General features: G+C 64.4%; 1 protein-coding gene across 1 annotated transcript in view; it reads left to right on the top strand.

The window, feature by feature from the left end:
* Positions 1-14,762, top strand: part of USF2 (upstream transcription factor 2, c-fos interacting) — a 38,779-nt gene extending 24,017 nt beyond the window's left edge. The window contains exons 5-9 of the mRNA XM_048501664.1: positions 8,781-8,887; positions 9,023-9,081; positions 10,227-10,321; positions 11,048-11,176; positions 12,080-14,762. Coding sequence (XP_048357621.1) covers positions 8,781-8,887; positions 9,023-9,081; positions 10,227-10,321; positions 11,048-11,176; positions 12,080-12,169 — 480 coding nt within the window. The 3' untranslated portion in view covers positions 12,170-14,762. The remainder of the gene's footprint in view (positions 1-8,780; positions 8,888-9,022; positions 9,082-10,226; positions 10,322-11,047; positions 11,177-12,079) is intronic.
* The last annotated feature ends 8,345 nt before the right edge of the window (positions 14,763-23,107 follow it).

Below are 23,107 nucleotides of genomic sequence, written 5' to 3' on the forward strand. Positions count from 1 at the left end.
GGGGGGGGGGGGGTGGGGGGGGGGGGGGGTGGGGGGGGGGGGGGGTGGGGGGGGGGGGGGGTGGGGGGGGGGGGGGGTGGGGGGGGGGGGGGGTGGGGGGGGGGGGGGGTGGGGGGGGGGGGGGGTGGGGGGGGGGGGGGGTGGGGGGGGGGGGGGGTGGGGGGGGGGGGGGGTGGGGGGGGGGGGGGGTGGGGGGGGGGGGGGGTGGGGGGGGGGGGGGGTGGGGGGGGGGGGGGGTGGGGGGGGGGGGGGGTGGGGGGGGGGGGGGGTGGGGGGGGGGGGGGGTGGGGGGGGGGGGGGGTGGGGGGGGGGGGGGGTGGGGGGGGGGGGGGGTGGGGGGGGGGGGGGGTGGGGGGGGGGGGGGGTGGGGGGGGGGGGGGGTGGGGGGGGGGGGGGGTGGGGGGGGGGGGGGGTGGGGGGGGGGGGGGGTGGGGGGGGGGGGGGGTGGGGGGGGGGGGGGGTGGGGGGGGGGGGGGGTGGGGGGGGGGGGGGGTGGGGGGGGGGGGGGGTGGGGGGGGGGGGGGGTGGGGGGGGGGGGGGGTGGGGGGGGGGGGGGGTGGGGGGGGGGGGGGGTGGGGGGGGGGGGGGGTGGGGGGGGGGGGGGGTGGGGGGGGGGGGGGGTGGGGGGGGGGGGGGGTGGGGGGGGGGGGGGGTGGGGGGGGGGGGGGGTGGGGGGGGGGGGGGGTGGGGGGGGGGGGGGGTGGGGGGGGGGGGGGGTGGGGGGGGGGGGGGGTGGGGGGGGGGGGGGGTGGGGGGGGGGGGGGGTGGGGGGGGGGGGGGGTGGGGGGGGGGGGGGGTGGGGGGGGGGGGGGGTGGGGGGGGGGGGGGGTGGGGGGGGGGGGGGGTGGGGGGGGGGGGGGGTGGGGGGGGGGGGGGGTGGGGGGGGGGGGGGGTGGGGGGGGGGGGGGGTGGGGGGGGGGGGGGGTGGGGGGGGGGGGGGGTGGGGGGGGGGGGGGGTGGGGGGGGGGGGGGGTGGGGGGGGGGGGGGGTGGGGGGGGGGGGGGGTGGGGGGGGGGGGGGGTGGGGGGGGGGGGGGGTGGGGGGGGGGGGGGGTGGGGGGGGGGGGGGGTGGGGGGGGGGGGGGGTGGGGGGGGGGGGGGGTGGGGGGGGGGGGGGGTGGGGGGGGGGGGGGGTGGGGGGGGGGGGGGGTGGGGGGGGGGGGGGGTGGGGGGGGGGGGGGGTGGGGGGGGGGGGGGGTGGGGGGGGGGGGGGGTGGGGGGGGGGGGGGGTGGGGGGGGGGGGGGGTGGGGGGGGGGGGGGGTGGGGGGGGGGGGGGGTGGGGGGGGGGGGGGGTGGGGGGGGGGGGGGGTGGGGGGGGGGGGGGGTGGGGGGGGGGGGGGGTGGGGGGGGGGGGGGGTGGGGGGGGGGGGGGGTGGGGGGGGGGGGGGGTGGGGGGGGGGGGGGGTGGGGGGGGGGGGGGGTGGGGGGGGGGGGGGGTGGGGGGGGGGGGGGGTGGGGGGGGGGGGGGGTGGGGGGGGGGGGGGGTGGGGGGGGGGGGGGGTGGGGGGGGGGGGGGGTGGGGGGGGGGGGGGGTGGGGGGGGGGGGGGGTGGGGGGGGGGGGGGGTGGGGGGGGGGGGGGGTGGGGGGGGGGGGGGGTGGGGGGGGGGGGGGGTGGGGGGGGGGGGGGGTGGGGGGGGGGGGGGGTGGGGGGGGGGGGGGGTGGGGGGGGGGGGGGGTGGGGGGGGGGGGGGGTGGGGGGGGGGGGGGGTGGGGGGGGGGGGGGGTGGGGGGGGGGGGGGGTGGGGGGGGGGGGGGGTGGGGGGGGGGGGGGGTGGGGGGGGGGGGGGGTGGGGGGGGGGGGGGGTGGGGGGGGGGGGGGGTGGGGGGGGGGGGGGGTGGGGGGGGGGGGGGGTGGGGGGGGGGGGGGGTGGGGGGGGGGGGGGGTGGGGGGGGGGGGGGGTGGGGGGGGGGGGGGGTGGGGGGGGGGGGGGGTGGGGGGGGGGGGGGGTGGGGGGGGGGGGGGGTGGGGGGGGGGGGGGGTGGGGGGGGGGGGGGGTGGGGGGGGGGGGGGGTGGGGGGGGGGGGGGGTGGGGGGGGGGGGGGGTGGGGGGGGGGGGGGGTGGGGGGGGGGGGGGGTGGGGGGGGGGGGGGGTGGGGGGGGGGGGGGGTGGGGGGGGGGGGGGGTGGGGGGGGGGGGGGGTGGGGGGGGGGGGGGGTGGGGGGGGGGGGGGGTGGGGGGGGGGGGGGGTGGGGGGGGGGGGGGGTGGGGGGGGGGGGGGGTGGGGGGGGGGGGGGGTGGGGGGGGGGGGGGGTGGGGGGGGGGGGGGGTGGGGGGGGGGGGGGGTGGGGGGGGGGGGGGGTGGGGGGGGGGGGGGGTGGGGGGGGGGGGGGGTGGGGGGGGGGGGGGGTGGGGGGGGGGGGGGGTGGGGGGGGGGGGGGGTGGGGGGGGGGGGGGGTGGGGGGGGGGGGGGGTGGGGGGGGGGGGGGGTGGGGGGGGGGGGGGGTGGGGGGGGGGGGGGGTGGGGGGGGGGGGGGGTGGGGGGGGGGGGGGGTGGGGGGGGGGGGGGGTGGGGGGGGGGGGGGGTGGGGGGGGGGGGGGGTGGGGGGGGGGGGGGGTGGGGGGGGGGGGGGGTGGGGGGGGGGGGGGGTGGGGGGGGGGGGGGGTGGGGGGGGGGGGGGGTGGGGGGGGGGGGGGGTGGGGGGGGGGGGGGGTGGGGGGGGGGGGGGGTGGGGGGGGGGGGGGGTGGGGGGGGGGGGGGGTGGGGGGGGGGGGGGGTGGGGGGGGGGGGGGGTGGGGGGGGGGGGGGGTGGGGGGGGGGGGGGGTGGGGGGGGGGGGGGGTGGGGGGGGGGGGGGGTGGGGGGGGGGGGGGGTGGGGGGGGGGGGGGGTGGGGGGGGGGGGGGGTGGGGGGGGGGGGGGGTGGGGGGGGGGGGGGGTGGGGGGGGGGGGGGGTGGGGGGGGGGGGGGGTGGGGGGGGGGGGGGGTGGGGGGGGGGGGGGGTGGGGGGGGGGGGGGGTGGGGGGGGGGGGGGGTGGGGGGGGGGGGGGGTGGGGGGGGGGGGGGGTGGGGGGGGGGGGGGGTGGGGGGGGGGGGGGGTGGGGGGGGGGGGGGGTGGGGGGGGGGGGGGGTGGGGGGGGGGGGGGGTGGGGGGGGGGGGGGGTGGGGGGGGGGGGGGGTGGGGGGGGGGGGGGGTGGGGGGGGGGGGGGGTGGGGGGGGGGGGGGGTGGGGGGGGGGGGGGGTGGGGGGGGGGGGGGGTGGGGGGGGGGGGGGGTGGGGGGGGGGGGGGGTGGGGGGGGGGGGGGGTGGGGGGGGGGGGGGGTGGGGGGGGGGGGGGGTGGGGGGGGGGGGGGGTGGGGGGGGGGGGGGGTGGGGGGGGGGGGGGGTGGGGGGGGGGGGGGGTGGGGGGGGGGGGGGGTGGGGGGGGGGGGGGGTGGGGGGGGGGGGGGGTGGGGGGGGGGGGGGGTGGGGGGGGGGGGGGGTGGGGGGGGGGGGGGGTGGGGGGGGGGGGGGGTGGGGGGGGGGGGGGGTGGGGGGGGGGGGGGGTGGGGGGGGGGGGGGGTGGGGGGGGGGGGGGGTGGGGGGGGGGGGGGGTGGGGGGGGGGGGGGGTGGGGGGGGGGGGGGGTGGGGGGGGGGGGGGGTGGGGGGGGGGGGGGGTGGGGGGGGGGGGGGGTGGGGGGGGGGGGGGGTGGGGGGGGGGGGGGGTGGGGGGGGGGGGGGGTGGGGGGGGGGGGGGGTGGGGGGGGGGGGGGGTGGGGGGGGGGGGGGGTGGGGGGGGGGGGGGGTGGGGGGGGGGGGGGGTGGGGGGGGGGGGGGGTGGGGGGGGGGGGGGGTGGGGGGGGGGGGGGGTGGGGGGGGGGGGGGGTGGGGGGGGGGGGGGGTGGGGGGGGGGGGGGGTGGGGGGGGGGGGGGGTGGGGGGGGGGGGGGGTGGGGGGGGGGGGGGGTGGGGGGGGGGGGGGGTGGGGGGGGGGGGGGGTGGGGGGGGGGGGGGGTGGGGGGGGGGGGGGGTGGGGGGGGGGGGGGGTGGGGGGGGGGGGGGGTGGGGGGGGGGGGGGGTGGGGGGGGGGGGGGGTGGGGGGGGGGGGGGGTGGGGGGGGGGGGGGGTGGGGGGGGGGGGGGGTGGGGGGGGGGGGGGGTGGGGGGGGGGGGGGGTGGGGGGGGGGGGGGGTGGGGGGGGGGGGGGGTGGGGGGGGGGGGGGGTGGGGGGGGGGGGGGGTGGGGGGGGGGGGGGGTGGGGGGGGGGGGGGGTGGGGGGGGGGGGGGGTGGGGGGGGGGGGGGGTGGGGGGGGGGGGGGGTGGGGGGGGGGGGGGGTGGGGGGGGGGGGGGGTGGGGGGGGGGGGGGGTGGGGGGGGGGGGGGGTGGGGGGGGGGGGGGGTGGGGGGGGGGGGGGGTGGGGGGGGGGGGGGGTGGGGGGGGGGGGGGGTGGGGGGGGGGGGGGGTGGGGGGGGGGGGGGGTGGGGGGGGGGGGGGGTGGGGGGGGGGGGGGGTGGGGGGGGGGGGGGGTGGGGGGGGGGGGGGGTGGGGGGGGGGGGGGGTGGGGGGGGGGGGGGGTGGGGGGGGGGGGGGGTGGGGGGGGGGGGGGGTGGGGGGGGGGGGGGGTGGGGGGGGGGGGGGGTGGGGGGGGGGGGGGGTGGGGGGGGGGGGGGGTGGGGGGGGGGGGGGGTGGGGGGGGGGGGGGGTGGGGGGGGGGGGGGGTGGGGGGGGGGGGGGGTGGGGGGGGGGGGGGGTGGGGGGGGGGGGGGGTGGGGGGGGGGGGGGGTGGGGGGGGGGGGGGGTGGGGGGGGGGGGGGGTGGGGGGGGGGGGGGGTGGGGGGGGGGGGGGGTGGGGGGGGGGGGGGGTGGGGGGGGGGGGGGGTGGGGGGGGGGGGGGGTGGGGGGGGGGGGGGGTGGGGGGGGGGGGGGGTGGGGGGGGGGGGGGGTGGGGGGGGGGGGGGGTGGGGGGGGGGGGGGGTGGGGGGGGGGGGGGGTGGGGGGGGGGGGGGGTGGGGGGGGGGGGGGGTGGGGGGGGGGGGGGGTGGGGGGGGGGGGGGGTGGGGGGGGGGGGGGGTGGGGGGGGGGGGGGGTGGGGGGGGGGGGGGGTGGGGGGGGGGGGGGGTGGGGGGGGGGGGGGGTGGGGGGGGGGGGGGGTGGGGGGGGGGGGGGGTGGGGGGGGGGGGGGGTGGGGGGGGGGGGGGGTGGGGGGGGGGGGGGGTGGGGGGGGGGGGGGGTGGGGGGGGGGGGGGGTGGGGGGGGGGGGGGGTGGGGGGGGGGGGGGGTGGGGGGGGGGGGGGGTGGGGGGGGGGGGGGGTGGGGGGGGGGGGGGGTGGGGGGGGGGGGGGGTGGGGGGGGGGGGGGGTGGGGGGGGGGGGGGGTGGGGGGGGGGGGGGGTGGGGGGGGGGGGGGGTGGGGGGGGGGGGGGGTGGGGGGGGGGGGGGGTGGGGGGGGGGGGGGGTGGGGGGGGGGGGGGGTGGGGGGGGGGGGGGGTGGGGGGGGGGGGGGGTGGGGGGGGGGGGGGGTGGGGGGGGGGGGGGGTGGGGGGGGGGGGGGGTGGGGGGGGGGGGGGGTGGGGGGGGGGGGGGGTGGGGGGGGGGGGGGGTGGGGGGGGGGGGGGGTGGGGGGGGGGGGGGGTGGGGGGGGGGGGGGGTGGGGGGGGGGGGGGGTGGGGGGGGGGGGGGGTGGGGGGGGGGGGGGGTGGGGGGGGGGGGGGGTGGGGGGGGGGGGGGGTGGGGGGGGGGGGGGGTGGGGGGGGGGGGGGGTGGGGGGGGGGGGGGGTGGGGGGGGGGGGGGGTGGGGGGGGGGGGGGGTGGGGGGGGGGGGGGGTGGGGGGGGGGGGGGGTGGGGGGGGGGGGGGGTGGGGGGGGGGGGGGGTGGGGGGGGGGGGGGGTGGGGGGGGGGGGGGGTGGGGGGGGGGGGGGGTGGGGGGGGGGGGGGGTGGGGGGGGGGGGGGGTGGGGGGGGGGGGGGGTGGGGGGGGGGGGGGGTGGGGGGGGGGGGGGGTGGGGGGGGGGGGGGGTGGGGGGGGGGGGGGGTGGGGGGGGGGGGGGGTGGGGGGGGGGGGGGGTGGGGGGGGGGGGGGGTGGGGGGGGGGGGGGGTGGGGGGGGGGGGGGGTGGGGGGGGGGGGGGGTGGGGGGGGGGGGGGGTGGGGGGGGGGGGGGGTGGGGGGGGGGGGGGGTGGGGGGGGGGGGGGGTGGGGGGGGGGGGGGGTGGGGGGGGGGGGGGGTGGGGGGGGGGGGGGGTGGGGGGGGGGGGGGGTGGGGGGGGGGGGGGGTGGGGGGGGGGGGGGGTGGGGGGGGGGGGGGGTGGGGGGGGGGGGGGGTGGGGGGGGGGGGGGGTGGGGGGGGGGGGGGGTGGGGGGGGGGGGGGGTGGGGGGGGGGGGGGGTGGGGGGGGGGGGGGGTGGGGGGGGGGGGGGGTGGGGGGGGGGGGGGGTGGGGGGGGGGGGGGGTGGGGGGGGGGGGGGGTGGGGGGGGGGGGGGGTGGGGGGGGGGGGGGGTGGGGGGGGGGGGGGGTGGGGGGGGGGGGGGGTGGGGGGGGGGGGGGGTGGGGGGGGGGGGGGGTGGGGGGGGGGGGGGGTGGGGGGGGGGGGGGGTGGGGGGGGGGGGGGGTGGGGGGGGGGGGGGGTGGGGGGGGGGGGGGGTGGGGGGGGGGGGGGGTGGGGGGGGGGGGGGGTGGGGGGGGGGGGGGGTGGGGGGGGGGGGGGGTGGGGGGGGGGGGGGGTGGGGGGGGGGGGGGGTGGGGGGGGGGGGGGGTGGGGGGGGGGGGGGGTGGGGGGGGGGGGGGGTGGGGGGGGGGGGGGGTGGGGGGGGGGGGGGGTGGGGGGGGGGGGGGGTGGGGGGGGGGGGGGGTGGGGGGGGGGGGGGGTGGGGGGGGGGGGGGGTGGGGGGGGGGGGGGGTGGGGGGGGGGGGGGGTGGGGGGGGGGGGGGGTGGGGGGGGGGGGGGGTGGGGGGGGGGGGGGGTGGGGGGGGGGGGGGGTGGGGGGGGGGGGGGGTGGGGGGGGGGGGGGGTGGGGGGGGGGGGGGGTGGGGGGGGGGGGGGGTGGGGGGGGGGGGGGGTGGGGGGGGGGGGGGGTGGGGGGGGGGGGGGGTGGGGGGGGGGGGGGGTGGGGGGGGGGGGGGGTGGGGGGGGGGGGGGGTGGGGGGGGGGGGGGGTGGGGGGGGGGGGGGGTGGGGGGGGGGGGGGGTGGGGGGGGGGGGGGGTGGGGGGGGGGGGGGGTGGGGGGGGGGGGGGGTGGGGGGGGGGGGGGGTGGGGGGGGGGGGGGGTGGGGGGGGGGGGGGGTGGGGGGGGGGGGGGGTGGGGGGGGGGGGGGGTGGGGGGGGGGGGGGGTGGGGGGGGGGGGGGGTGGGGGGGGGGGGGGGTGGGGGGGGGGGGGGGTGGGGGGGGGGGGGGGTGGGGGGGGGGGGGGGTGGGGGGGGGGGGGGGTGGGGGGGGGGGGGGGTGGGGGGGGGGGGGGGTGGGGGGGGGGGGGGGTGGGGGGGGGGGGGGGTGGGGGGGGGGGGGGGTGGGGGGGGGGGGGGGTGGGGGGGGGGGGGGGTGGGGGGGGGGGGGGGTGGGGGGGGGGGGGGGTGGGGGGGGGGGGGGGTGGGGGGGGGGGGGGGTGGGGGGGGGGGGGGGTGGGGGGGGGGGGGGGTGGGGGGGGGGGGGGGTGGGGGGGGGGGGGGGTGGGGGGGGGGGGGGGTGGGGGGGGGGGGGGGTGGGGGGGGGGGGGGGTGGGGGGGGGGGGGGGTGGGGGGGGGGGGGGGTGGGGGGGGGGGGGGGTGGGGGGGGGGGGGGGTGGGGGGGGGGGGGGGTGGGGGGGGGGGGGGGTGGGGGGGGGGGGGGGTGGGGGGGGGGGGGGGTGGGGGGGGGGGGGGGTGGGGGGGGGGGGGGGTGGGGGGGGGGGGGGGTGGGGGGGGGGGGGGGTGGGGGGGGGGGGGGGTGGGGGGGGGGGGGGGTGGGGGGGGGGGGGGGTGGGGGGGGGGGGGGGTGGGGGGGGGGGGGGGTGGGGGGGGGGGGGGGTGGGGGGGGGGGGGGGTGGGGGGGGGGGGGGGTGGGGGGGGGGGGGGGTGGGGGGGGGGGGGGGTGGGGGGGGGGGGGGGTGGGGGGGGGGGGGGGTGGGGGGGGGGGGGGGTGGGGGGGGGGGGGGGTGGGGGGGGGGGGGGGTGGGGGGGGGGGGGGGTGGGGGGGGGGGGGGGTGGGGGGGGGGGGGGGTGGGGGGGGGGGGGGGTGGGGGGGGGGGGGGGTGGGGGGGGGGGGGGGTGGGGGGGGGGGGGGGTGGGGGGGGGGGGGGGTGGGGGGGGGGGGGGGTGGGGGGGGGGGGGGGTGGGGGGGGGGGGGGGTGGGGGGGGGGGGGGGTGGGGGGGGGGGGGGGTGGGGGGGGGGGGGGGTGGGGGGGGGGGGGGGTGGGGGGGGGGGGGGGTGGGGGGGGGGGGGGGTGGGGGGGGGGGGGGGTGGGGGGGGGGGGGGGTGGGGGGGGGGGGGGGTGGGGGGGGGGGGGGGTGGGGGGGGGGGGGGGTGGGGGGGGGGGGGGGTGGGGGGGGGGGGGGGTGGGGGGGGGGGGGGGTGGGGGGGGGGGGGGGTGGGGGGGGGGGGGGGTGGGGGGGGGGGGGGGTGGGGGGGGGGGGGGGTGGGGGGGGGGGGGGGTGGGGGGGGGGGGGGGTGGGGGGGGGGGGGGGTGGGGGGGGGGGGGGGTGGGGGGTGGGGGGGGGGGGGGGGGGGGGGGGTAGCATGGCCAATCGGCCATGCTGGCAGGGGCTGATGGGAATTGTAGTCCATAACATCTGGAGTGCCAAAGGTTCACCACCACTGTCCTAGAGTGTTGCAGGAGCAGTGCCATCAAAACACTTCCCTCCCCATTTTCCTCCTGTTGCTCTCTGGACTAGGGGGGAGCAATGGAGGTGGTTACAGGAGTCCCCCCGCCCTCAGTGGGCACCTCAAAATCCTATTATTACCCCATCTCTCCTTTTAGTACCCCTTCCCCCTCAGGATGGTGGTGGAATAATAGATTTAGGATCTTCCCATCCTGTACCTTTTTTCACTTAAATTGGGATTGTGCTGTTTCCTGCTTCAAGGGGGTGAATAGGAGCCTTTGGGGGTGACCCTTTTTGTTTTCTTGAAAACCTAGGAAAATGGACGGGACACGAACGCCACGAGATGAGAGGAGAAGAGCACAGCACAATGAAGGTGCGCAAGCAGAGCCTCTTTTTTCTATACAGCTTGGTGTAGTGGTTAAGAGCAGGTGCATTCTAATCTGGAGAACTGGGTTTGATTCCCCGCTCTGCCACTTGAGCTGTGGAATTCAGATTAGCTTGTGCACTCCAACGCACGCCAGCTGGGTGACCTTGGATTAGTCACAATTCTTTGGAGCTCGCTCAGGCCCACCTACCTCACAGGGTGTTTGTTGTGAGGGGGGAAGGGAAAGGAGATTGTAAGCCCCTTTGAGTCTCCTAACAGGAGAGAAAGGGGGGATATAAATCCATACTCAATCCATACTACTGCTACTACTATTCTTCTTCTGCTACTACTATCTAAGAAATGTCGGACAGCTTTAATTTGCTCTGTTGTTTCGTCTCTTGTGTTGTTGTTGTTTTTAATTCCCTTTATCTTATCATGCAGCCAATAGTCATGGCAGGTGTGAATTCTTCGCTTTTCCAAAATTTAGCTTTAGAGTTTTTACATTGAAACTGACAGCTATCCTAATCGACTGTGAAGCTTTCAAAGTTCGTTGACTTCAATAGCTTTGGGTGAATCTTGCTCTGTTTCGGATTGTACTGTATTTATCTTGTCCTGGAACTTTCGGAGAGGACCGCCAAAGATGTGAATAAGAAATGTTTCTCCTGCATTTGCTCCAGGAAATTTTGAGATGCTGTGGATCCAGACAGTGGATTTCGCCCAGTGTTGAGTTCCACCTGGCCCGTTTTATATCCTGCTTTTTCCTTGATGCTTATGGAGGTGATTTTGAAAAGGGGCATAAGCATTGTTCCAAGTAACCGATTCCTGATCACCCCCAACACTGGCTATTGCTGATTTTTATTATTTTGTTACCCTGTTTTTCTTTCAAATTGCTCAGCAGGGTGATGTGTATGATTCTCCCCATCAGGCCCCTCCTTATCTTGAAAACAACACTGCGAGGTGGGCCGAGCTGAGATTGAGCGACTAGTCCACAGTCCCCCGGGGAGCTTGATGGCAGAACTCAAATTTGAACCAGGGTCCAAGTTTGCCATCCCTCACCGGCCGTGTTGCACCGCTTTCCTCTACAAGCGTGGACAGCATTACCACCAGACACCGGGCTTTGCGTAATCAGTGACCTCTCGTCTCTTTGTCCCTAGTGGAGCGGAGGAGGCGGGACAAGATCAACAATTGGATCGTCCAGCTGTCAAAAATCATTCCAGACTGCAATACAGACAACAGCAAGACGGGAGCGGTGAGGGTCGTTGCCAGGGGCTGGCTGGATAGTGGAGAGCAGGCCTGGCTGCGGCCAGGGATTAGCAGACCCGTGTAGTTTTTCTCCCATGGCCCGAAGGAAGGTGGAGAGTTTCGCTCATCTTTTAGGGCTTTGCTCAGGGAGTTTTTAAAATTTAGCTAGAGCGAGGGTCTGGCTCTACTCCCTTCCCACTGCCCTTCCCCCACTGAGTTTGCAGCTACTGTTTTTCCTCACGTCCTTGTTGTAGCCAGGCCTGTTGGACAGCAAGCTTTGTTATAAGGCAGGGATGGGCAATTATTTTTTCTATGGGGCCGCATAAGAAACAGAAAATATTGTGGAGGGCCAGGCCAAAAGGCAGGGGGGCCAGTCAGGGTCATCCGGCGGGCCGGATGTGGCCCGCGGGCCGTATAATGCCCAGGTTTGTTATAAGGGCTCTGTGGCAAAAAAGTGGTCCATGGAGATTGCAAAACAGAAGGGAGAGCTTGGTAGGAGGGACTCCAGGGTCCGGTGGGCAGCTTAGCATGGTTCAGTTGCAAGCACTCAGAAGCTGTGTGACGTGTAGCCTTGCGGGGACTTCAGGGGTAGGTTTGTGCCTCCTCAGTCTCTGCTCAGGAGGAGAAAAGTGCACCTATTCCCCCCCCCCCGGGGTGGCGGGGGAAGGGCGGGGCTGTGGCTCAGCAGCCGAGCTGTTGTGGGATTGAGGACAACTTTTTCCACGTCTCGCAGAGCAAAGGGGGCATCCTTTCCAAAGCCTGCGACTACATCCGGGAGCTGCGCCAGACGAACCAGCGCATGCAGGAGACCTTCAAAGAAGCCGAGAGGCTGCAGATGGATAATGACTTACTACGGCAGCAGGTACACTTAGCAATCGTGCGCCATATCCTCTTGACGGGTGGTGACGTGGACCAAGTTGATAGAGGGAAAAGGTCCACCCATAGTCATGGAGACTAAACAGAACTTCTATATCCAGGAGCACTGTAGCTCTAAATGTCAGCCCCTGGAGAGCGCAGTGCAGGGGTAGCTTTGGCCTCCGTACCTTGCTTTTAGGTCTTCAAGGGGCATCAAGTTTTCTGCTGTGGGGAAACGTGATGCTGTTGATCCGACTAAGTGTAGCTTACTTGTGGCCCACTGATCTGATCCAACTAAGTGTAGCTCAATTGTAGCCCATTGATCTGATCCAACTAAGTGTAGCTCAATTGTGGTCGGCTGATCTGATCCAACTAGGTGTAGCTCAATTGTGGGCCGTTGATCTGACCGACTAGGAGTAGCTCAGTTATGGTCCACTGATCTGATCCAACTAAGTGTAGCTCAATTGTGGCCTGCTGATCCGATCCAACTAAGTGTAGCTCACTTGTGGTTCGTCGATGCAATCCAATGAGTTGTAACTCAATTGTGGCCTGCTGATCCAATCCAACTAAGTGTAGCTCACTTATGGACCATTGATCTGACCCAACAAGTTGTAGCTCAGTTGTAGCCCACTAATCCGAACCAACTAAATGTAGCTCAGTTGTGGTCCATTGATCTGATCCAACAAGTTGTAGCTCAGTTGTGGCCTGCTCATCCGATCCAACTAAGTGTAGCTCAATTGTGGCCCATTGATCTGATCTATCCGAGTGTAGCTTATTTATGGCCCCTGACCTGCAGCCTGTGAAATGGTACACGCCTCCTCAGAGAGAAGGAGGCCTTTGACTTTGCAACAATAGCTAACCTCTCTTGTAACTTTTTTCCCTCTCTCTCTCTCCACCCCATCCCCCCAAGATTGAAGAGCTGAAGAATGAAAATGCACTTCTGAGAGCCCAGCTGCAGCAGCATGGGATCGAGATCATGGGAGACACCCCGGGGCAGTAACCCACCCACCCACACACACACACACACACTGCCTCTCCATTCAGGAGTACAACCTCCACTTCGACTGTCCCTTTTGTATAGCGCAAAGAGACCCTTTCCCCCTCTTCCGAGCGAACCTCATCTCAGCCCTCAGATGCGGGGATGTTAGAGAGGTGGGGAGAATTGGGGGAGGGGAGGAGAAAGTCTGACCATGTGACGTATTAGCCACACCAGTCCAGCCCCTCCTGTTCTTGTGAAAGGGTCCTCCAAACGTCCTTGTCCTTTTTCTTTCCTAACTTTTTCTCCCCGCTGCCCCCTTTCTCATCCTTTCCTAAGGATATGTTAAGATAAAAGAGGCAAAAGCTGCAGTTTTTTTTTTTACGGTAGATTTTTAACACAGATTAGCCAACTTCCATTCCTACTCTGCTAGATCTCCGGGGTGAGGACACGTCCCGGTAGACTCAGCCATTCAAGCTATCCGGGTGCATCTTCTCTTGTCCCTGGCCTTTCGGAGTTTGCGGGTGAATTTGGCGAGGAAGGGTCTCGGGCACAACCTGTGACTCGCTTCCCTTGTGCGAGGCGCACATGCGCAAAACAAGCGCTGCTTGTGCAAGGGCTCGGGGGCACTGCTGTGTCCATCCTGTGTGTTAGCCTGCAAGCAGCCTTTATTGTGCAAAATTCAGCTACTGTTCCATCACGGGCAGGACTGGTCGGTTGTGACTGAGACATCATTCACGCCAGCAGGAGAGAGAATCGGCACAGTGCTGAGATGGTCAGTTGGACAGCAGCATGGCAGACTGCAAATGGAGAATTCCAGTCTTCACATAAGAATTCTGCGCCAGATGAAAGCTAGCACCACAGTGAGAAAGCTGCTTCCCCTTAGGATGTTGTGGGTTTTCCGGGTTGCATGGCCCGAAAACCCACAACATCCTAGTGATTCCGGCCGTGAAAGCCTTTGACAATACTTCTTCCCCTTCTTTACTGCCTATGCTAGCTTCCAGATTTCAGGGAGTTTTTGACATAGGTGAACATAGCAGCAACTGATCCTCCAACCAAGTGGTGCAGTCTATTCTTTTTGTCTTAAGCCCATCTTATTCTGTTGTGTGTGGAGACTGGTAGGCCTGAAGCAGGAGAACGAGGCAGTAGAATAGGCTGCCCAACTTGAGATCGCACGTGAAGGACCGTGTTTTGGAATGCTTCTCCCTGCAAGTAGAAAACCAGTGAACAGCATACCTGCCGTGTTTGTTTTCTGCTTGCAGGGAGTTTTTCATGCAAAGGCAACACCCAAGAATTGGAATTCTCCCCTACTTATCTGAAGCAGCCCATTCCCTTCTGCTGTCTCAATGCCACCTCATTCCTCTGCATGTGTGAACCTGGTCTGGCCCTTTTCTTCTTCTTCTCAAGTAGATTTTGCTGGATTGTGCTTCTGAGGGCTCAAATACACAGCAGTTTCTTCCACCTTAAACACCTTATATAACTTCTTCAAATTTAGGTGCCAGGACAGCTTTATTAAACTGGAGAATGGCTAGGTAAAGGCAGACTTTTAACCCTTTCCTCCTGTTAAGCTTCTCACTTGAAGAAACTGCTTCTAAGCAGAGGGGGGGGGGGAAATACAGGTGTAAGTTTGCTTTTCCTCCAGTTTGGAAAAAAATGGATGTACTTGTATTTGTTTTTCCCCACAATGAGGGTAAAAGCAGTTCCAGGACAGTTTTCCCACGAGAAAGCGGAAGCAGGGAAAGGGTTAAGAAATTTCTCCTCACCCCCCCTTATGCTTAATAAAGCAATCCCGGAGGGTTCCTTTGCAGAAATAGAAAGGTCAAAATAATCTGAGTCCTTCATTGTGCCCCCCCCCCGCCCCCCCAATTCAAACCACTCTGCTATCACACAGGTTTCCCAGATTTTGTAATGGAAAGCAATCTCCCAGCCTGCTTCTGTCTCCTCTCTCTTGTTTTTGTTTAATTAGTTTTGGGGCGGGTTTTTGTATAGAGGTACGTTGTTTGTATGATAGCTGAAACCCAAGCGAATTAGAGAAAATTTTAGTGGTGGATTGAATTGACAACAGGGATGCTTTGTGTCTTTATTATTATTATTTTTGGTTGTGTTTTTGATATTATATAATTTTTTTAATTAAACTTCAGCAGTGTTTTAGGACTTCAGGTTTAAAAAAAAAAAATCCCGCGATCCATTTTTAAAAGAAATAATTGCCTATATTTGGGGGTGGGATGGATGCTCTTTCCTCCCTTTCAAGCAGATTTTTTTTTAAGGACGAAAATGGCTCTTAGGCAAATATTGTAATATAGCAAGTTTCTTAGGTTTGTTTTTTTATATATATGCATAAATCTATATATCAGATCCCCCCCCCCCCCCCGGAAAAAAAACAGGATTGCAGCTGGAATTGTGGAAATATTTGTATCGTCGGGATCCGCTTTAACTCCAGTGACTGCGAGGCGGAAGGGGAGAGATTTCAAAATCACGGGAAAGAAAAGCAAAAAAAAAAAAAATGGTTTTGTCACAAATGAAGATATGGGTTGGCTTGAAGAATTTTGATTGTTGGAAAGTAGGAAATAATTCTGTTTATATATAAAAGAGGAAAAAAAAACCTGCACAGAAATAATACGGTTACTTGTGATCATTTTGGGGATTGGGAAGGATTTCCGCAAGTGCTATTCCTTTGGATGCAGTGCAGGAGGTCAGATTCGCAGTGTGAGGACCTAGGGCCCAATTCAGACATCACAAGTAAACCGGAGTTTGCTTGTGACAAGCAGAAACCCAGTCTGTTGTTGGACCGATCGTTGCTTCCCACACACGGTGCATTAAGAAAGAACCTTCAATCCAAAGTCAGTTCTCCATGATGTCTGAAGTAGGCAAAGAAAATTCCCTCATGAATCTTGTTGATTCTTAACTCCGGTTTAATTCGAGATCAGATTCCTGTTGAATTGGAGAGGGGAAAAACTACCTTCAGTGTGGTCACATCTCTCTGTACTTGATTTATCTTTAAAAAAAACCCAATAATCTTCCTCTTAGAAGTCCTCAAGAAGGTTTGCAGTCACATAATGAAATGGATTCAAATTACGCCAAAGACTGAACCACTAAATGCCGCCCGAAGAGCTTCTGGAAAAATAAGGTTCTCTTTCATCCAGAAGCCTTGCCTAGGGAGAATTTTACAATGTGGCAGTGACGAGAAAGACCATCCCGTGGGTCTCAGTGAACCTGCCTGAAGATGTCCAAATTAGGAGGGTGGTGGAAAGACCATGTAGGGTGCCAACCAAGCATAACACGATTTAGCCTACTTGTAAATAAGCTTTGGATTGTTCGTGATGCTCAGGGCTTTTTGGCAGTCATCAGTGGGGTTTGTTATTATTTTATTATTTGTTACATTTGTGGGCTTGTGCAGTCCAGTTTGCAAGGAAAGTCCATGTTGTCTCTGTTCTTGCCACATTTCCATCTACGTTCCACTTTGAGTGCTGGGTCCAGTAATGGACCTCTCTCTTGCCACACATCCACAGTCGCACAAGATGGTCCCGGCAGCCTTTGTGCTTCAGGAAGGAAAGGAGCTCGTAGACCACCTTGAGTCTCCTTGCAGGAGAGAAAGGTAGGGTATAAATCCAAACTCTTCTTCTCCTTGTCTCAGCTGTCAAAGTGTTGCTGAAAGCATCTGCCTCCACTCTGATCCTGTCCCCTCCTTGCAATATGCATGGCGAGGAGCTAACTCAGTTTTTTTTTTTTAGAAGCAAGCCTTTATTGGCATAGACAACAGTACAACAATAATAAAAAAACGGATTAAAAAGCATATACAATACAGGAAATAAATGTTAGGTCGAAGGAAATCTACTGGCGTTTAATAATTTCCAGGAGAAAGTCTGCCACTATCATACAGAGAAAAGGATCAGGATTGTCCAACAAGTAGTGTAATCTAATTAAATCGGGGAGATCGGGTAAATGTAAAAGAGTAAGATTCACATACTTGGATCTGATTTCCTTGAATCTGAGACAGTGTAGTAATTGGTGGGCCAGAGATTCAACTGAGCCATCATTACATGGGCACAATCTTTTAGCCTTTTCTTGCTTATTAAATCTGCCATGTAACAAGGCAGAAGGCATAACATTAAACCTGGCGAGCATTATGGCTCTAACCCAGTGGCATCTTAGAGACCAACCAGATTTTTAGAGTTTAAGCTTTTGAGTGTCAGAGTAGTGAGGGAAGTTTGCCGTTTGCAGAGTTAGGGTCTTCATCCGTGCATAGGTTAGGGTGAAGGTTAACTGTGGTTGGAAAGATACTCAAATCGGTGTTTCCATTTTTTTTTTTTGCAAAGTCTACTTATTCAACCTGACCGTGTGCGCTGGACTGCATTCAGACATCCTGAAGAACCATGTTTTGATTGAGCCCTTGGTTAGTTGTAATATCCTAGTGTGGAAAAATTCAACACATCAGGATCTAGCGGTTAGTGCCAATCGGAGATCGCCAATTGTTGGTTCGGCGAGAGGTCTGAAGAAACGTTTTATTGCAGGATTGGTAAACTAAGAGTTTGCCGTTGGGAAACCAACCCAGTGCATTTTACTCAGGGTGAAGTTCACAGTGGCACCCCAGAATTACAAGAACCACGGCTAGACGCTTCAGTCGGCCTCCACACCTTGCTGAGCAGTTCAGTAAAGCAGCTGTTTGCAAGAGGGTTTTCTTATGTAGACAAACTGATCCTCTTGCAAATGATTGAAGTCAAAGAGTGTTGAGAACTTAAGGTAAAGTTTCCCCTTCAGTCGTATTCGACCCTGGGGTACCACTGCAAGCAGTGATTTCATAGGCAAAGCCGTTTTTGTGGGGTAGTTCGCCATTGCTTTCCCCGGCTATTCTTTACCCCCTAGCTATGTGCTAGGTACTCATTTACCGACCAAGGAATGGATGGATGTATGGCTGAGTTGGCCATGAGCCAGCTGCCAGGATATCTGACCCACAGGGGGCTCGAACTCCTGACCACGTGAGTGGCAGTGCAAGCACTTAACCACTAGGCCACTCAGCTCTTGTTGAGAACTAGCGTTATGTAATGATTAAGAGCAGCGGGACTTTAATCTGAAGAACCGGGTTTGAATGAAGCCTGCAAAGGCGATCTTGGGCCAGTCACAGTCCTCTCAGAACTCTTGCAGCCCATGCAGAGGCAGGCAATACCAAATCACCTCCAAATTCCTTTTCCTTTGAAACCCCTATAGGGTTGCTGCAAGTCATCTATGGCTAGATAGCACTTTACACACACACAGAAAACAGTGCTACAATACTGAACCAAGGTGTGAACGCAGAGCCAGTCTTCTGTGAGGAAGTTTTTCCCTGCCAGGTTTAATGCTTCCTTGAAGCCTTTTTAAAAACAAATAACAAAAGACCATCAGAGGATTCTCCCCCACGGGACCCTCCATCAGTAGGGTGGATGTGACCTCTTAATATTCCTCCAATCCCTCCACATCTGCCCAGCTTCCAGCATCCCCACCTCCTTCCCGGACTTAGAGCTGTAGTAATAGTGTCCTTGGGCCGTCCTGACAACATACAAGGGGGCATCCCCTCTCACACACATACAAGCCGGGAAGGGCGCAGCAGGACAGAATGCCCAGAGGACAGGGGCCTATTGCGAACAGTTTGGCCAGCCTGCCTGTCGCCAGTCCGTTGCAGTGTCCGGCGCCACCTGCAACCTGTGATCTTTGCTGTCACCGTCTGGGATTCAGATAGGAGCGAGGGGGGGAAGACACTGAGGGGGGCAAACAAGGTTTGTGTCGCAACCGTCTCTGACTTGTTTGCAGACACGGAGCTCGGCTCTTGCTATGCTGCAAAGAGTTCTGGTTCAAGAGAAGTTCCTTGGGGATCCCACACTTTGGGGAGCTTGGGGTTTGGTTGTGTGTTTTGGGGGGGGGGGTGTTTCTGTGAAACTTAGGAGACCTGCCAGCAATTGGGGTTTCAGGCTCGTTTTAGGGATGGAGCCATCTTAACACCCTGTGCAACTTGGATGCTCTTGCTAGTCATACAAGGAATATAAGTTAAATTCTGCTCCTGAACCTGATGGCATTCTTGCAGGTTACTTTACGGCAGTGATGGCGAACCTTGTTGAGACCGAGTGCCCAAACTGCAACCCAAAACCCACTTATCGCAAAGCGCCAACACGGCAATTTAACCTGAATACTGAGGTTTTAGTTTAGAAAAAATGGTTGACTCCGAGGCATACATTACTCGGGAGTAAGCTTGGTGGTAGTCATTAGCTTTGCTTAGAATCAACCATGCAACTCTTCGAACGGGTGAATCACGACCCTAGGAGGGTTTACTCAGAAGCAAGCCCCATTTCCAGCAACCGAGCACACTCCCAGGTAAAGGATCACACTTCAGTTCTTTGCATGAAAATCAGTGGGGTTTAACAGCGCTTAACAGGGTTACCTACACTGCTTCCCCAAAACTAGGTCTTAGGTTTGATGCTAATAATCGAACCCAGCTGCCCAGGCCAGCCTAGATGTGGGGGGGGGGGCGATTTCCCCCCCCCCACATGATGAACTCTTTGCGTGCCCACAGAGAGGGCTCTGAGTGCCACCTCTGGCACCCGTGCCATAGGTTTGCCATCACTGCTTTAAGGTGAGTTGCTGCTAATGGGGGAAGGAGTTGGGAAGTGAAGGATGAAAAAACAACCTTGAATATTGAATAAATGTTATGCAGGTAGAAGAAATAACTGCAGAACAAAGTTATGGTATTTGTAAGGGGCCGTAAGGTCCTCAGAACCTGCGGTCATGTTCATCTCCGCAGTAAGAGAAAAGTTTTTTCTGCTAATAGTTGTAGGTTAAGTATGTGTTGGGAGACCCATGTGAACCAGGACGGGTTTTTTCCCTAATTGGTTGGCAACGCTCATCTGCTGCTGTCACTGAATTGATACAGCTTCCCCTGAACAAAGTTGCATATATAACGTTCTAGATGTACAATTCTGTGCTCCAGAGTAAGGCTGGTGAAATCAGTAAGTTACTCCAGAGTTAGGCTGGTGAAATCAGTAAGTTACTCCAGAGTAAGGCTGGTGAAATCAGTAAGTTTAGACAGGTGCAGCTCTGTTTTCGTGATGACATGATAAACTTGGCCTGTAGTTACTTGATTCTCAAAAGATGTTCAAAATCAGACCTGAGTTTTGATTTATAGCAAAAGACGTTCTCCAAATGCCACTATTTCAATAAATGTTAGGGAGGTTTTCTCATTGATTTGTTCTTTTACTAGCTTCTACCATAAATCTGCAGAAGAACAGAATTCGATACTGAGTATACCGTGACAATCTGCAGATGACCGAAAAAGTAATTGTAGGTCCCATTAAGCTCGGCCCCTATCATTTCACGTCTCTTTATTTCATCCTCTTCATTCTTCTTTCCCAGTCTCTCTTCCCTTGTCTCCGACTAAGGTCTACTGGTTGCGAAATCTGGCTTGGGAAATTCCCAGAGATTTGGAGCGGGGTATTGGGTGGGGGAGCCCAGGACCCCTTCCGCACATTCAGAATAATGCACTTTCAGTCCACCTTCAATGCACTTTTCAGTTATGCAGAATAGCAAAATGCACTTGCAAACAATTGTGAAAGTGGATTGAAAGTGCATTATTCTGCATGTGCGGAAGGGGCCTAGGGAGGGCCAAGTTTGGGAAGGGTGCTCAGCAGGGATGTGATGTCATAAAGCTCACTTTCACTGTCATTTTCTTCCAGGGGAGGTGACTTATGTGGTCTGAAGATCACTTGTAATTCTGGGGAAAAGCCAGGTCTCTCCTGGAGATTGGCAACTTCAACATTTGAGAACTGTGATGACCAAAGATTGGATATTAATCCTGTTACTAGCCACGGATTCACTCATTAGTGGGAACCCTTGCTAAGACCCGTCCCCTGGCCAGGAAGTGAACAGTCTCTGATTTGCTGTGCTATTATCCCCCCTCCCCGAATTTCCTATATGTTGAAGGTAAGGTTGTCACCTCTGGGTTGGGAAATTCCTAGAAATTTGGGCATAGAAACTGGGGGGGGGGGGGTATTCAGTGAGGGGAGACACCTCTGCAGGGACATAATGACATGGAATCTACCCTCCAAAGTTGTGGAAACCATAATTGTGGGAACAGCAGTGGCGTAGCGCCAAGGGGATAGGGGGCATGATGCACCGGGCAGACACCAGTGTGGCAGGGTCGCAGGGCGCATGCGTGCCCCGGGCACCGTTCCCCCTTGCTCCAGCCCTGGGGAACAGCCCCAGCTTTTCCCACCTACATGCTAAACATGTGAATTTTGTGACTGGAAATCTGAGGCAACAACTGATACACAAAGGTACTTCACTAATTGATTCTTTTCTTCCTGTGTCTTTTAGATGAAAATACACTAATTGGTTATACACAAAAGTAGCTTATATTTATTTACATCATTTAGAGTCTCCCTCATTTGGACTCAAGATGGGTTACACAGGGCGAGTCAAAACGATCAGCCAACTGGGGTGTTCAATAAACAGTACAATAGGGTTAGGGGTGTAGAACTAGTCAGAAATCTAAAAACAGGACTGAAGCAAAGCATAAGTCGATGTAACAGAATGATGCAGGAAGTACATGGTAGGACCCTAGTTTCAGCAATCTAAACACAGTAGCCTAGGCCATACTCCTTACTAATTTCTCTAAATAACTTTGTGAATAATCATTGGTATATCAACTCTCAAGCATGGCCCCATCTGTGGATACCTAAATACATGGATTGGGGCCACATTCATCCAGAAAAATCTGAAGTCTCAAGAAATACAGTGGGGGGGTGGTTAAATTTTCTCCAAAGTAAAATGGGTACTTTCCATGGTTCACTGGGCCCCTTGTCAGCTATGGTAGATCCGGGGACCTGCATCAACTACCTCAAGAGTCCAAGAGCTGTAACCGGCCCAGCAACACCCCAGAATTTTTAGAAAAATCTGAAATCTACAAAGTATATCTTTGGGGTTTTAAAAAACCCAAAATGATAAAAAGAGTGCCTGTAGCTTTAACTAATCAATTCACCAAGGTTTGGTTCCTGTGAGTAAAGAGGGGGGATCCTTTCCAGGGTTGCTTTTTGCCATTGAGGGAAGATTCATCAGAGTCAGATCTGACAGCAACCACTGGAGATTTGATCCCACCTGACTTGCATGACTCACTTAGGCCTGGCTCATTTCTACCCTTGAACAGCAGCCACCCTATGAAACCAGTATGGTGTAGGAGTTAAAGCTTCAGAGTAGGCTCTGGGAGGCTCAGGTTTGAATCCGCATCTTACTGTGGAAGCTCATTGGGTGACTTGGCACCAGTCACATACTTTCAGTCTAACCTACCTCACAAAGTTGTTGTGAGGAGAAAGAAGATGAGTTGGTTTTATACCCCACTTTTCTTTATCTTAAGGAGGCTCAAAGCATCTCACAATCACCTTCCCTCCCTCTCCTCACAACAGACACCTTGTGAGGTAGATGGAGCTGAGAGCTGAAAGAATTTCACAAACCCAAGGTCACCCAGCAGGCTTAGTGTGGAGGAGTGGGGAATCAAACCCAGTTCTTCAGATTAGACTTGCTAGTTTCATCAGCTGTGATCCCTAGTGAGCTAAGTGTTGGTTTAGCTTTAGCTCATTTGGCCTTTGCTGTGTGCCCCTCAACTTGAGCACAATTTCAAGTTGGTCTGCCCCTGTGGGGTAGCACGGTGGAGTCGAAGAAGAAGAAGAGGAGGAGGAGGAGGAGTTTGGATTTATATCCCCCCTTTCTCTCCTGCAGGAGACTCAAAGGGGCTCACAATCTCCTTGCCCTTCCCCCCCTCACAACAAACACCCTGTGAGGTAGGTGTGGTTGAGAGAGCTCCGAGAAGCTGTGACTAGCCCAAGGTCACCCAGCTGGCATGTGTGGGAGTGTACAGGTTAATCTGAATTCCCCAGATAAGACTCCACAGCTCTGGCGGCAGAGCGGGGAATCAAACCCGGTTCTTCCCAATCAGAGTACACTTGCTCTTAACCGCTACGCCACTGCTGCTCCTTGTCTTTCTTTGTTGAAGCAATGGGTGGGTGCTTGAGGCTACGGTGATGACTGAAGAGTCGATCTGCATCGTGTACAACCTTCTACGTATATGGAAATTAGCCTCGCGAACAAGCTTAAGATGCTCGCCAGCAACCGAAGCTGCCAGCCGAACGTTTATTTACTTACTCATAAATATTGATCAGTCGCCCGTCTCCTTGAAAAGTCCATGGCAATTTGCAACGCCAATAAAACACGATTTTTTTTTTCAAATGAATAAAACCAAAAGTTAAAATTGGCTCTTGGCTTGCAGTCGTTGTGCAAGGCATGAGTTGAGCATGCAGATCTTACCCAAAAGGTCCTCTCCGGTGTGTAATGAACGTAGACCAAAAAAAAGTTATAACGAAGCAATATTTCACGACACCATAAATACAAATAGTGCTTATTTAGGCAGCAACTGGAATGGCATCATCTGGATCCTGATAATGGCACCTTTCCCCTCTCCTTTGCTCTGAGGGCCAGCTAGGACCGATGCTGCCAAGGTCACTGGTGCTGGGCAGAGTACATGGAAAGAAAGGTGTTTTGCCTGGCGCCTTTGGGTCTGTGCTTAGGCGACCGAGAGGAGCCAGGTCAGCTGGCACCTGACCAAATCCCATCAAGGATGCGAGCGCAAGTGGAGGAACGCCAAACAAACTGTCTGCTCTGGACTGTGAGCAAATAGTTTTGCTGAGTGGCTATCAGCGGTGACCATATGTTAACTCAAGGGAGCTCTCCGCGCTGCCTGGAAGGGGACGCGCTGTCACTGAACACACAGTATCAGGGCTGGAGGGAGGGTTCCCCCCCCCCCAAACACTCAATGACATCACATTGTGAATGCCCAGGATTACGAAACAGAGCCTTGGCCCCAAGCAAATGGTAAAAGGTGAACAGTCTTAGCCCCGAGGTGCCCCCAGGTTCTGTTCACAATTCAGCATGGGATGGGGGTATTAAACA

The sequence above is a fragment of the Sphaerodactylus townsendi genome, linkage group LG06, assembly GCF_021028975.2.
Source record: "Sphaerodactylus townsendi isolate TG3544 linkage group LG06, MPM_Stown_v2.3, whole genome shotgun sequence".
NCBI classification, from domain to species: Eukaryota; Metazoa; Chordata; class Lepidosauria; order Squamata; family Sphaerodactylidae; genus Sphaerodactylus; species Sphaerodactylus townsendi.